This window comes from Mastigoproctus giganteus, chromosome 3, assembly GCF_048544385.1.
Source record: "Mastigoproctus giganteus isolate SK-2022 chromosome 3, ASM4854438v1, whole genome shotgun sequence".
Classification (NCBI taxonomy): domain Eukaryota; kingdom Metazoa; phylum Arthropoda; class Arachnida; order Uropygi; family Thelyphonidae; genus Mastigoproctus; species Mastigoproctus giganteus.
The window spans coordinates 240,039,518-240,055,461 of record NC_143577.1 but is presented as its reverse complement, the minus strand read 5'-3'; the positions used below and the strand labels follow the sequence as shown (position 1 = coordinate 240,055,461).

The window sequence follows — 15,944 nt, the reverse complement described above, 5'->3', positions numbered from 1 at the left end:
ATAAAGTATGTTTTCTCTTTCGGTCTATAATAATGAGGATGAAAGGGAAGCAGAAGACAATTTCTATTTGAGCATAATGTGAAAATGCTGCCCCAACCATTTAGCAGCATATCATTATGTAAACTATTGTCACTTAAGAAATAGTCTCTTTGAAAAGCAAGAAATGACTTTTCCCCTCCGTATCCTCTATACATATATACACATATATTTGTATATATGTATATAAAATGTATATACATTCCTGTAGAATACATAAATGAAAAATTAACTAGATCAATAAATTCTAATTAATTTATTTAATCAAAAGCCACTGAGGAAGGGCCAGATAAGCAGTGCAATACATTTGGATATATATTAAAGTTTAAATTAATTTGAATTCTAAAAGTAGGCAATGAATCTGTATAATGCTTGAAAATTACCAAGACTATACAGATTTTCATGTTCAAAAGCCTACAACTGCCTATTACAAAGGTATAATCTACATTCTCAACCATTTCTGTTTCAAATAAGAAAATTATCAGGTCTGGTACCATTTCCTTGGCACTAAACATTTGAAGCTGGATAGATTCAATATTTCAGACACAAAGCACTTTTAATTTATTGCTCTGAAACTGAAATATCAGTGTTCTCAAAAGAGAATGATATATATAAATATTTAAAGAATTTTAAAAATGCATATTTAAGCTCCTTGCAACATATTTTATCAGTCACTGGATTGCACATATTTACTCCAGTTAACTTATCTGGGAGCTAAAGTTGACAAATTTTAAAAAAATAAAATAAAATAAATATATTTCACTAATTAAATCAATGTAAAATGTTTTTTTTTTTTTTTGTTGTTGTTATTTTAAACTGATTTTGTATCTCTCCCCCTACTTAGTCATTCAGAACACAAACTGATTTTTCTTTTCTTTTTTGTGACATTTTTATTTCTGTAATTCTGTTTTATTTCTGGAAAATGGCTAGATCAACTTTTTCAACAAGAGACAGCTAATGATGCCATTTCTATTTTTATATGACTCTTCATTTAATATAAAATCATATAAATGAAAATCATTTAATAAAAAATCATATAAACTTCCTAATATGCATATGGAAATTCCAGTGAGAGACTATTAAGAGAAATTAAGCTAAATTATACATTAACATAAAATATTCTTAGAACAGATATGGATTAACTAGAAAGGTAAGTAGGCCAGAGGCATTAAACTGGAGATGAAATTATCAGTAAAACTAAATACACAGTTAGTGGTTGGTTAGTTGAGACCATCATCATGAGACCATTTTCTGACCTGCTATTATAATAGCCTAATCAAGATGGGTTTTGCTGAAATATATAAACATCAATAAATATCAATAAGTTCACATCAATTTGAAATACCTTATACTCTCGAATATAATGTACAAATTTGTAAGTGTTACTGTACAAATTTGTAAGTGTTAATGTGCAAGTTCCCAGTACAACCTCTGACAGGTTTTTACACAAATTTATGGTAACGAAGACATGTCAGCTACATTTATTCATAAATTTTACTTTTAATTTGCTCTTTCCAAAAGCACTTTCCCAAATGTATTTGTTTGTGGCAATGAATATGTATGAAATGATGATTTTATGAAGAGTAATGAATGTTCAAAGGGGAAAAAAAAAAAGCAAAAAGCCAGTGACTGAGTCATCACGATAAGCAGTCACGGATTACAGACTCAAGTGTGTAGTTATTGTCAGAACGGATCGTTTCATGGCAATTTTCAATACATTAAACTGCTTGCCGACATCAATTATTGTTAAACAGAAATAAAAACATGATGCCATATTTGATAAATATATTTCTTTAATTAATGTTGAAGATGGAGAGGAATTTTATTTTCTTCTTAATTAAATGGAAAAGATCTGATTTCAAGCCAGTTTTTTCAGAAAGGTGGCTAACTTTCTCAAATGCATTATAAATTATTGTTGTTAGTAGTGTATATATATATATATCAACAATGAACATTATTGTACTGCAAAACTTAAACTTTGCCATCAGAAAGAAAACTTAAATCTGCACATTTATTTGCATCATATTACCTTCAATGCCACTTTATGCTACATCAAGTGTTATGAAAGTTTGACATAACCGAGTGTTTTTATTAAACTTTTGCCCCCCCCCACCCACTCCACCCAGTGTATGGTATGGATCTGGTGTCAATTGACATTCCAACTTTTCCCAATTTTGAAATGTGAATGTATGCACAATTATGTCAGTGCTGAGAATGTGAAAGCTGTAGTGCCAAAATATAAATGGAATTTTCCCAGAATGACATTAAACTAAGCCGTGGCTCAATGATAAAAGATCACATCAATTAAAGATGACTTTATGCAGAGGATATAGCATAACCAAATGTGCAATGTGCATGAGGTGGTCTGAAAAAAAAAAAAAAAAAAAAAATTCAGACCACCTCATGCAAAATGCAACAGACAATATAATTAAATATACAAAAAATCGATACGTCTGTTTTCTAAACTTTTCAACAATAATAATAACTGCTGTGAAAACAAGGGCTTGCGGAAGTCCACATTAATAGTTAACACATGGTTTATATACTCAGAGGGAAAAATATACCAGTATATACATTCATATCCAAATATATGGAAGTGTAGGTAACCAGATTTCTGTACAAATAAAATATAACCATATACATACGTATCTAAAGTTTATATCTGACATAAACAGCAAATGCTACATTCAAAAACACAATATGAAAGTTGACAGCTTCCACTTCCATCTATTTGGCAAACAACTACCTAAAAGTTACATGCTACCCACAAGAGAGAATATCACAGTAGAACATATTCATCCACATACAGCTTACTAATGATTAAGAGTAGTCTATACATTATGAACATCACAGCAGACAAGTATATAAATTACTACTTATTTTACACTTTTTTTTCCCCCCCTTATTTAGCCATCCTCAACACTACCATTGATAGTGGATGAAGTGCTACTTGTTTTCACATCCTCTGCCTTGATATTTTCTATACCAGTGGGTGCTGCCACTGCAACTGGAATTCCCTGAACTTCAGCAAGTTGGGCTATATTAGAAACTACAGTCTGATACATGGAGACTGGAATGGTTACCATATTGGCTACAGGAAAAGCTAGGATTAAAATATGGGAGAAAAAAAAATACATTTGGATATAATTTTTGATATAGTAAATTCTATATGGACTTATGAAATAAATTATAAATTAGTAAACTGAAGATAAACTACCCTGTCCTATTTATTTTGTGGACGGCAGCATTTCAAATGTCATGATCACAATACTGTTGGAAGTTAAAATAACTTCCTGTTGAACTCAAAATAGAGTAGTGTTCAATAAAACTGCATTACCTCAAAAAAAAAAAAAAAAACAATTTCTGCTATATTCTGAAATAAGACTGACTGTAAATTAAAATGCAAACATCTTACAGACACTTCTCACAAATGCACTATTATCAAACCTGTAGAAATTGTAGTTATAAAAACAAGTCCAAGTGGCTTAGTTGTCAGCCAGTGCTAAGGCTGCAATGAAAAGTGTGTGTAATTAAACATCATGCAAAAAGTGTAGCTATTGTTTTGTGTAACAGAGGACTTTCTACACACGAATATGCAATCACCTGCACTGGAATCAAATTGGTTTCATAGCCAAGGATGCATAAGTACAAGTGCTTTGAGTAACAGGGGTTCAAAGCACGTGATTATTAAATATGGTGTTTTTTTCTTGTATTCTCTCTACCTTGTGAACTTTGGCTGTGTGGTCATCCCAGAGTATAAACACAATTTATTTTTAATGTCGCCAGAGCCGAGTGGTCAAGCCGTAAGGGTGTATCAGTACAAGTGCTTTGAGTGATCAGGGTTCTAGTCTGTGACTGTTAAATGCAGTGCTGTTTATCGTATTTCTCTGTCTTGTGAACTCCTCTGACCATGTGGTCATCCCAGAGTATAAGCTGAAAATTTATTTATTTAAAACAGGCTCTGTTGCCAGTGGAAAAGAAAGCAGAATGACAAGTGCCTATAGCAAAGGTGCTCAAATTATGGCCCACAACAATCTTTCAGCCCTCCCAAAAAATTCTGAAAATTACCACTAGCAAAACTAGACATCCCAGAAGCAAAATATGGAACTATAGCTTTATACATCAGTCAGCTTCAAAGGCTGTTCAGATGTAAGCATGCACCCCAACATTTCAATATACAGCAGGCCCCCATTATAACGCGGTTCGCTTTACGCTGATTCGCTATAACACTGTTCTTACGTTATAACCCATATCTGACTATAACGCTGTCACAGATCACTATAACGCTCTTTTACAGATTCCATTTTTGGCATATTTAACAAAATCGTTTCATTTGATTGAGTCAATAGCTTGAAAATGAATATAAAAATACGGTTAAAACGTTTCCCACGCCGACTTGAGAAATATTCCCACGCTCAGTGAAATTCTTTCGCGCGCTAATTTAATTGCAGTTCAGTGACTTGTTAAGTAGTTCCGAGATCAAAATTTTAAAAAATGATCAAGTATACTGCTTGTAATATTTGCGTTATATGCATTTATCCGAAGTCTAGTCATCACTCAGTACAGTATTAGACATCCTGCGTAACGGACAGTTTACTTGAACATTGTATAATTAATGCAACCAACGCAGTTACATTTTCGAAGAGTTAATAATGTAAGAACAATTATAAAAAAATAAAGAATTAATTTTAGCAGCGGGAAAGAAAGCTGTTCCACTGCAAGCAACTAGGGCTAGGCCGGCTATTAGGATTGAAATGGAAAGACTAACTAATTTTATTGAAGATAATATCCAATGCAGAATTCAGTTAAGTTAAATATTATTAAAAAAAAAGAGAAAGATTAGCCAATATGATGATCTGAAGAAAACTCACCTAAAAGAAAAGTGGAACTATTTAAAACTAATAAGGGCTGGTTGAATAGATTTAAAATCCAGAGAGAAGCCGCAAGTGCGGAAGGAACCGAAACTTTCAAAACAGAAAAAATTATTGAAGAGGGATATTGTGTTAAATTGTACTTCTCAACAAGTTTTTAACATAGAGGAAGCAGGACTTTTGTGGAAACGAATGCCTAAAAAAGTTTCATATTGAAAGAAGAAAAAAACATGCCAGGTTTCAAAGCGGCGAAGGATCATTGACTTTATTGTTGGGTGGTAACGCTGCGGGGATTTAAAATTAATACCCCTTTTAGTTTATTTGGAAGAGGGCCAAAGTTCAACCCAAAATTGACACATTTTTCATGATTAAATTCATCAATTAAATTAAATCAATTTAGATCAATTAAATTCATGATTTTAATTGGAATTTTAAGTTTAATTTTTATATGTAATTAGTTATCACACAATTATTAGTATTAGTAATGGCCGCATGGTGCAAGAAAGCCTATGGCTTATGCTGCACCAGCAAAAAAAAAAAAAAAAATCCGAACAAAACAATGATAAAAACAAAAAATAAATAAATAAATAAATAAAATAACTAAATAATAATAATTAATAAATAAAAAAAACAAAATAAAAAATAAATAAAAAGGAAATTAAACCTATCATCCTATGCGTTTCCCTTACCCGAAAGTACTATCCAGATGACCTTTGAATTTCCCCAAACTGTCGGCCTCTACTACCCTTGAAGGCAACTTATTCCAGTAATTTATAACTCGCTGGCTAAAATAAAACTTCCTGCGATCCAATCTAAACACATTTCCCCCCGTAACTTGAATTTATGTCCCCTAGTTCTAGCATCATTTAAAATCTTGAAAATTTTGTTCTCATTCATTTTACTGATGCCTCTCAGAGCCTTAAACACCTCAATCAAATCTCCTCTAAGGTGTCTAGTTTCCAAACTCTGCAACCCACATATTCGAAGTCTTTCTTCATAAGGACGCCCTTTTGGCGATCTCACCAGGCGAGTTATCCTTCTTTGCACCCTTTCAAGAAGCTCAATGTCTTTCTTTAGTGCGGTCTCCATACTTGAACACAGTATTCCAAGTGTGGTCTAACATAAGCCTTATATAATGGGATTATCACGCCCCTATCTCTACTTGCAAAAGTTCGATAGATCATCGATAGGACACCATGGGCCTTCCTTGCAACCTGTTTACAATGCTCAGAGAATTTCATGTCTGACCGTATCGTAACACCCAAGTCCCTTTCCTCCAGTACTGGGTTTAGTTGAACTCCACCAAGTGAATAAGTTTTTTTGGGATTACTGTTTCCCAGGTGTAATACCTTACACTTTGTTGGATTAAAGCTGCCATTTTTCTGACCATTCCTGAAGTCTATCTAGGTCTCTCTGAAGAAGCTCAGCTTGACAGTGATCATTAACTACTCTACCGATTTTAACATCATCTGCAAATTTAGACATCACGCCCCCTATCCCTTCATCAATATCGTTTATGAAAATTAAAAACAACAGTGGTCCTAATACTGATCCTTGGGGAACCCCACTTCTTACATCAACCCAATCTGAGGAATAGCCATTTATCACAACCCTCTGCCTTCTGCCCTGAAGCCATCCTTCTATCCATCTAAGGATTTTCCCAGTGATTCCAACCTGTTCCAGCTTATAAAGCAACCGCTCATGTGGGACTGAGTCAAAAGATTTGCTGAAATCTAAATAAACAATGTCGAAATTATTCCCTAAATCCAGCTCGTGAGTGACCCTTTCGAAATAGCGAATCAGATTTGTTAAACATGATTTTCCCTTTACAAAACCGTGCTGAGTATCCTTGAGAATTTCAATTCGATCCTACAAAACCATGCTGAATATCCTTGAGAATTTCAATTCGATCCAAATGATCCTGAATTCCACCCTTGATCATTGCCTCCATGATTTTCCCTACTACTGAAATCAGACTGACAGGTTGATAATTTCCAACTTCACTTTTAAAGCCACCCTTATGTATGGGAGATACATTTGCACTTTTCCAATCCAAGTGAATCTCCCCAGAGCCTAGTGATGCTCGCATAATTAGCCGCAATGGTTCAATGCAGCTTGCCGCCTATCTTAAGATTATAGGGTATATTCCATCAACTCCAGGAGCCTTACTGGTCTGTAGGCTCGAAAGTTTTTTCATTAAATAATCTTGAGAAATTTCAATATCATTAATTACATATTTTTTAACTTCGCTCCCACAATTTCCCATTGCCACAAAAGGCTTTTCATTTGTAAATATCGATGCAAAATAACTGTTGAGTTCATCTGCAACGGCAGCTGGTGTATTTATTACTATCCCCTTTCCCTTACGTAATGGTCCGATCTGGTTTGTCCCGCTCTTCTTGGCATTTATATATGTGAAGAATTCTTTATTCCCCCCTCTTTGCTCTGTTTGCTAGTGATTTCTCATAAACTGCCTTTGCCTGTCGAACCTTTTCTGTGGCTCTATTACACATCACCTTGTAACTGTTATAGGCTTCAGTACTTTTTATTGCTCTGTAACCTTTCCATGCACCTTTTTCTGCTCAAGTAATGCGGCAACTTCACTATTCATCCAACTTGGAACCCTTCTCGTGGAGTATTTTTTTAATGGTATATACGCATTCAAGGCATCTGTGATTAATGTTTTAAAAGAGTACCACAGTTCAATTGTATTCATTCTCTGTGCGATATCTACCCAGTTAAAAGAGGCCATGTAGTACCTTAAGGCATCGTAATTTCCTTTTCTGAAATTAAAACCCATTCCTTTGCCTTTTACTTCTGCTACCTCTCTCGTCATCATCCACCGTAGAACTCCGTGATCACTTCCTGCTACTGGTTCCTCTACTGTCAGCCGTGTTATGTCATCTGATTCGTGGATGATGATGAGGTCTAGGATATTCTTTTCTCTTTTCCCTGACATGTTGATACAAATAACAGTCATCTAGTTGATTTAAAAATTTTGTTCCCCATGTCGAGTTTCCTTCCCATTTACTCCAATCAATTAGAGGCAAATTGAAATCACCCATAATAAGGCATTGACGCTTACTTGCCCATTCCATTTGCATCTAAAGGCTTTTGTCATAATCTTCACAATCACCTGGTCTGTAGATTACTCCTACTCGCATTATACCTTTGTTTCCAACTATCTCACACCATACAGACTCTATACTAGCATGTGAAATGTCTGAATCTGGGAAAGCTATCGTCGCACTCAGGCTGCTTCTGACAAGAAACATTACCCCACCACCCCTTCTATCTATCCTATCCTTCCTAAATACATTATACAAGCCATACTGAAACTCATCATCCCCAATTTCCGGGTGGCACCACGTCTCTGTAAGCCCTATTATGTCCGCGTTACTTGTTTTAACCAGTAGTTCGAATTCGCTCATTTTATTGACGACACTTCTAACGTTACTGTATAAACAATTAAGATTTACTGTTCTTGTATATTTAACAACCCTAACACAACCCTTGAAGTTTTTTAGGCTCTCTTCCCTGATATTAGCTACCCGCTCACGTGAAACGTCTTTGCCCCCAGAACATCTAGATAATACGTCCAGTTGGGGTAACAGATAAGAACTCTTAAGGTATGTGCAAGAGTTACATTGACCAATATTATCAGATAAACGCACGTTATATACGTATGTAATGCAGAATATTTTATAAGTACAAATATTTGAATATTAAATATTTTGACCGACATTTGTGCATCTTTTCACTACCGTTTTTTTATTGATTAGGAAATAAACGGCGCTCGCTTAGCGCGGATTCACTTAGCGCTTTGTTTTTCCGGAACGAATTATCAGCGTTAAGCGGGGGTCACCTGTACACTTGTAACACAGCAGCAGAGGTCACAAGACACTTCCATGTCATATCTAGAAGTTTAAATAGTAAAAGTTCTTTTTTATCTTTTACTGATATTCAAATTTAAATATAAGAAATCTTAAATTTTCAATCTCATGAATGGCATGCAGGTTTACTACTGCCTGGATGTGGCAACTGTGTATATTGATGAATCCACATGTGTAAAATGTTGACAATGCATGCCATGTTTTGTAACTTACATATGAAGATGAATTAAATTTAATTAAATAAAGTTTGAATTAAATTTAATTTTTATGTAAGGGGCATTTATTTCATATAATCTCAGAAAAGTATCTTAAATGACCTTTGTCAATTTTAGATTACCTATAAGTGAAAGCAATTTTATTTTTAATCATTTGCCAGTTGCAATCAAATATTAAATTCTGGGGTCATCACTTGGCCCATTTCCCAACACTATTTTTTTTCTGTCCTGACATCTTCCATTCTAACTCTAGACATATGTATTACTTAATTGCTTCTCACTATCTTGTATATTTTTGGTAATTTCTCTCCTGTCCTTGCTTTGAATTTTGTCATTAGAAGTGAATTTTTTATTTTAAGATTTAAAACTACAGACACAAACTTACCATTTTGAGTACCATCTTCGCCTGTAAGTATGATATGCCCATCATGATTAAGAGTGGCTTCTGCCAGAGTTTCTACTGCTTGGGCAGTTACCTCTCCATTTAAATTAATTGGTGCAACTGGTACACTAGCTGAAGCTGCTTGCTGGGAGGCTACCTCAGCTAAGGTTTGAACAGCTTGGGTAGCTTCTGACTGAGAACTGCTTTGGATCTAATACATGAACAAGAAAAACATAAAATTAACAACTTCATGAAACAGATGAAAGGTAAGAAAGTATAAACACAAGCAGAAAATTCAGTCTAAAAATGTATAACTACTTTTATGTACTTGTATCTTTATAAAGTTTCCTAGAAATTAAAATCATCTATGACAGTATGGTGGATTCACCACTTATCAAGGTCTTTGTCCAAATTCTGTCGGTGACTGATGGTGTTGTTAAAAGACTCTTGAATCGGAGCTATAGTTAGTTAATAAACCTTAGAGGGAGTGGCATTTCTGCCCCGGAGTTATTCTGGGGTTTTCAGCATGCAGCAATATGCAAATAGGCCAACAAACACAAACTTGTACAAACATAATACATGACAAAGATAACATTTCAAAACTCTTATAAAGTTTAAAAAAATAAAAGGAAAAATCAGTTACACTGCTTTAGTAGTGCAATACTGATGACACTAACATCAACATGCAGGGATGGATTACATAAATTAAAATATAACAATGCAGTATGTCAACATCTGTGCAACACATTACTGATAGAACTTCAAAATTTACCCATTCACAACCTTTGTTTTCTCTGACACTTTTCTTTCCACTCACTGGTTTCAGTATAGGTTAATTAAGACAGTCACTGACAGGGATATGTAGTTTATTCTAATTCATATTCACTCACATAAATAATTCTAATACAATCATCCAACTTGTAATAAATTTAATCCTCACAGAGCTGAACATTTAGGAGTCCTGGTTAACTTTCAAATTTTTTTCACACTCAACTTTGCCCACAAAACTAGGGACTAAGTAAAATAAATAATTCTAACACACTTCATAACAATGAATACACACAACAGATAAAAGAGGTAATAATGTAATTGGTTGTTAGACGTACTACCCACCTCATCATAGTGGAAACTAACCAGTCAATTGATGCCTAAGTGAGTACAAACTGCATGAATATTTACCTGACACAAACAGTTTGCTAGTTATATTACAGTTCATATTACAACTCAATTTTCTGTAAACAAACCGCTAAACTAGTACTATTAATTCTAGTGATTTCACTAAGCTTCCTCTAGTCTGTTTCTGATCTACAGATACAACTTTAATCTAAGAAACTGAAATGTTATTGTATTTTTACATATTCATCAATGCACTTTGACCTCCCAACTTTTCAGACTTCTTTCTATAAACTTTATACATTCACATAAATTCACATTCCAATATGGATGAAACAGTTTGGATTTTGCACATGGACAGTGTCTTGACTTGCTTTTAAAACTGGTGAAGATAGGGTAGCTTAGCTTTTTATTTTCCAATCAAAAATTATACACTGAAACACCATATGTGTACCTGCTTGTATATATAGCACTTGACCAGATAACAAAATATACCGGGCCTAACTTTATAAGCAGTAATTTTGACACTTGAATTGCTAAAGTTGACTTTCACATTTGAAAACAAGTAATTTGAAACATATCCTCAGTATTTTACTATAAAAAAAAACACTGCTCTAATGGAGAAGTACATATTGCTATTTATTTATAAGTGCATACCAATGCCCTATCAGTGGGTAGATGTGATGACCTGACAGTCCAATGATGAGATATATTACCTACAAACAAATTTCACCCTATTTGGGGCCACAAAATTACTTAGCATGTTGCAACCAGTTTGAAATGAGTAGACAGTCAGGTTGTTTTACAATATGGAAAGCTATTTTAAAAGAGTGGTCATAATCGATTTATGACTAGCAGTGTGTTTTCTGAGGAGCAAAGGACAGTGTAGCTGTTCGCCCACCAGCAACTTTGTACATCATTGTAAATTAGCAATGAAAAGGTTCCCAGTCTTGGGGATCTTTGTGAATCAAAAGCTACAACTGAAATCTTTCAGTGAGAGATGTTATGGTGTCTAGCATCGCGGGCGGGGGGGGGGGGGGGGGGAAGAATTGGGATCGTCAACAGGCTCATCAGATGTTTTATGATCAAAATTTCTTTTTTATAATATTAATTATGTCCAGAAAAACTGGATTAATCTCTAAAATATCTGACATTTGTTTAGTAGAAATGATAATATTTTTAAAAGTTTGATCTGCTCTGCACTCCCAATGTTGTATAGATATTGTAAACAATACCCACACGGCTATCATTTGTTTGTATTTGATCAACTTTACTTCATCTGTGCTGTTTGTCCTGGGTAAGAGTCAGTGCCACGAATGGAACGTGTCCACTTAGTATGGTTGGCACAGTCTGCTGGAGTGAGCCCTAGTTCCTTCATATCTTGCTGCACTCTGCTCTCTATTGTCATCTTCAGCCTGTCTCTCCTCCTTCGACCTGGAACTTGGTAGCTAAGCACATGCTTGGTAATGTGGGTAAACTCGTGGTGCTGGATGTGTCCCCACCATCTACATCTATTCTCCCTAATCTTCAAGTTGATGGGTGCAGTTTTCATTTCCTGTCTCACATCATCACTCCACCGTCTATCTCTCAAGGATATTCCCAAACTCCGCCTTAGCATTCTCTGTTCTGCTGACATTAAAGCTTGTTCTTCTTTTCTTCCGACAGCCCAGCACTCTGAGCCATATAACATATGGTCTTACCACCTGTTTGTAAATTTGTTTGTATTTGATCATTTAAAAAATAAAAAAAAATCAAAGACCACAGTGCAATAAAACAAATTTATGCAGTGTTGTTTATAAGTAATGAGTAAAGTGTAGCAACAGAAATATGGGCGCTTATCAGATTTCCACTACTACACTGCATAACAGGAATAAATCTGTACGAGGTCCAGTGTGACTGCACCTGTTACATGCACTAAACTCCGACTTTGAGGCAAGATTCAGGCACTTTGAAATCTCCTATCCTTTCCTAGGGGTAGGAAATTTTAAAGTGCACAATATACAATTTAAAACTGCTCACAATTTCTCTGTAATATTTGGCACCATCAGTAAGCATGGGGAAGGAGTATCTCAGGGCTATACAGAACATTCAAATGATTTGCTTTTAATATGCCCAACACAATGAAGTCTTTTCAATGTTATACATTAAAGTTGGCCATGTTCAGTTCTGATTGATAAGAGAGGATACAAACTAAACCGGAGCCACAAGATGGAATGAAGACTATGGTTAAGTCTTTCTTGCATTTTCCAAAATTTAAAGCAAATGGAGAAAAGAGAGAGGACTACTGTCTTTTCAAACAAAAATTACATTAGATCCCCAAACGTTTTCTCAACTGTCTACATTCTTCTAGAAGGAAAGAAAAATTCTTAGAAAGCAGATGATCTTTTAGGGAAAAAAAGGAGGAAATTATTAAATGAACTATACAGTATATATGTTAAAGCCAATATGTTACCAAGATAACTAAACTGTATACGTCTATGTGAAAGTATTGTTAAAAGCTATAACCAAATAATGAATTCTTCATAGTACACTTCCACACTGTTAGAACTTACAAGGATAAGACAAATGAAATAATATATTTGTAATTAGTAACAGTAAACTTTTGAAACAGCTGAAGGTTGCAGTTACTATGACTTTCTTCATGTATACATATGTATGAATATACAGAGTCAACGTCTGGTTTGGATATGTATACTCAATCAATTTGTGGAGCCAGGAAAGATAAGTGTAAGTCCTTTATTGGAGTAAACCATTTTAGTATTGCACATGCCAAGATGTTGCAATCTGAATAATGAGCAAATATCAAGGGGGGTATGTGGTGAGGGATGGAGGAAGCAAGGGAGAGAGAGACTTATCCTTATATGGGTGGGCACCTATCTGTAGTTTCACTACTACACTACATTACAGGAATAAATTTTATTGCACAAGGCCCAGTGTGGCTGCACCTGTTATATATGCCAAACTTCAATTTTCAGCCACTTTCTTATCTGAGTACCATGTATTTAGATGGGTGGTTTTTTTTTTGGTTTTTTTTACATGATGGTTAATCCTCTCCTGCTCATGTCAGCTTACAATAAAAATTTACTGCAAAAAATATTTTTGCAGTAAATTTTAGTATCTGCAGTACAGTTTGGCCTTCCATGGTCAAGTTATAAACTTATCCTAAACCAAAAACCCAGACCCAAAGATAGATTTCAGCACAGAAATCCAAAAGCAGCCAATTTATTTGGTTGTTGGGGCTGTTTGGTTCTACAGTAATAATTATCCTCTCATTCCAATAAACTAATTAAAAGGTTCATGTGGTAAAGTGTTTTTACTAAACCTACTTAGTAGTAATTCCATGTAATGTCTTTCAAGTTTAATTATTTATTTTAATTTTTAAATTTTGTGAACTATTAAACTCTAGATGGCATCCCTCTTGATTAGGCACATTTGTGTTGGACACCACTTACACACCTGCATGTGGCAGCCCTGCCCTTTGGGATTGAGAGGTGTCAGATTTTACAATTTTCTGTATTTTAGAGAACTATATCTAATGGTTAAACAGTTTTAGAGAAGCATATAACAATAAATATTAAGCACAAACAACAAACTTATTTACATCTGTAAACATTCGTTATGATCATCGGTTTCTGTGGCCAGCAGGATTTAAACTGCAAGGATAAAGAAATGGTCTTAATTCTCATAGCAGAAAAAAAAACTGCCCTCTGTAATAAGCTGCCATAGTATTGCATTATTTTCAACAGGTAGCTTTTTTAATGATACTAAAACTTTGAAAACTGATTTCAATGTAATGTCTTTAAAACTGTTTTGTCTGCGTGTTGTCACCAGAAACTATCTGATATCTAATGAGAGACCTGGAACAGGCTGTCACAGCAGTCTCATCTTTTAAACAAATGATCAGTTAACCCTTTGGAGAGGCCATCTGCTTGAAAGTAGTGCAACATGAAGTTGTTAATACATTAAAAATTTATTGTTCTGTGAGAATTAAGAATATTGCAATTAACCTTTTGGAGAGGCCATCTGTTTGAAAGTAGTGCGATACCATAGAAACTCATTAACAAAGGCAAAGTTACTGCACTGTCACAGCAGAATAAACAAGTTTATTCTGCTATGAGAATTAAGACTATTGTATTATTTACTTAGTTTAAATTCTACTGGCTGCAAAAAGAGATTAAAGGACAAGACAGTCCTGCAAGCAACCTTATAAAGAAAGAAATATCCCTCTTTTTTACATGGATTCTTAAAGACAAATGCAATTATCGATGGAAGTACCAGATTGCTTCCTTAATATTTCCAGATTGTAAAATGTTGATTATATAAGATTTTAAAGGATTCTGAACTGTAGAGTACCAGATTTTACAGTTTATTTTACTTCCAACTAAAGGGAACAAAATTTTTGTTAATAATCGTTACACTCAGAAACAGCATACTTACTCTAGTTCTTAACAGTTAGTTAACTTGTCCTGTAAACTGTGAATATATGATTGAAAAAAAAAAAAAAAAAAAAAATCGTTAAATCAAAAATCATTCAATATAATAAATTATGTGGTACAATGTTAACCACAAGAAAGATACTTACTGCACGAAGAGCTCGCACTTGGGCTTGCGTTCCATCAGGTAATGTTAATATAGCATTGGAAGGGTCAATGTGAATAATGGACATAGTTCCATCTGGATTATTTATAGTTTGTAGCATTGTAGGTGCATAATGAGCAGAAACTGGCTGAGTATATAAACTCTGAAATGGAAAAAAAAAAAAAAATGTATTAACAAATGTGAGAAATTAATTATACAACTGACTATAATAATAATAATTAATGTAACCTTATGGTCTACTATAGATGGTTTACCTCTACTATAGAATTATAAAATGTATATCCAATTTCAAAACGTTATTTTACAATGGGTACAAGAAGAAACTCAGTTTTTTTATTTATTTATTTTTATTTTTTATTATTGGCCAAATTTGGGTAGCACCAAGGGGGCTACTAAGGGGGTATGCTACTAGCCAAACATAGTGGCCTGCTTTTATCAATGTTATACTCAACTGACATTTTTCAGCCCATTTGAATATTTTATCTGAATCCTGCTGAAGTAGCATGTCTTAATGACAAATATAAGAAATAGTAAGGATCCAACACTGATCTGTGTGGGACCCCTCTTTCGACATTGGTTCATGAAAACCTGCATAACTACTCTGCTTCTTACCACTTGACCAACCCTTTATACATAATAATAACTTTCCCCTAGTGCCTATCACTCCAGTTTATGCAATTGTTCATGTGAAACTGAAGAAAGCGTTACTGAAATCTAAGTAAACGATGCCAAAATTATTCTTTGCATTCAGTTTCTTCAGGACAACCTCATAGTAGCTAATCAAATTGATCCCTTCTTTAGCTAGGGATGCAATATTTCCTCACTGGATCCACGG

At 34.3% G+C, this 15,944-nt stretch overlaps 1 protein-coding gene across 6 annotated transcripts in view; it reads right to left on the bottom strand.

Moving 5' to 3' along the window:
* Positions 1–2,708: 2,708 nt before the first annotated feature.
* LOC150088934 (DNA-binding protein P3A2-like) overlaps positions 2,709–15,944 on the bottom strand; it is a 74,431-nt gene continuing 61,195 nt past the window's right edge. For all 6 annotated transcript variants that reach the window (XM_090369727.1, XM_090369731.1, XM_090369732.1 and 3 more), the window contains 3 exons: positions 15,093–15,251; positions 9,401–9,608; positions 2,709–3,139 (listed from right to left, as the gene is read on the bottom strand). In XM_090369727.1, the coding sequence (XP_090225853.1) occupies positions 2,943–3,139; positions 9,401–9,608; positions 15,093–15,251 (564 nt within the window). In that variant the 3' untranslated portion in view covers positions 2,709–2,942. The remainder of the gene's footprint in view (positions 3,140–9,400; positions 9,609–15,092; positions 15,252–15,944) is intronic.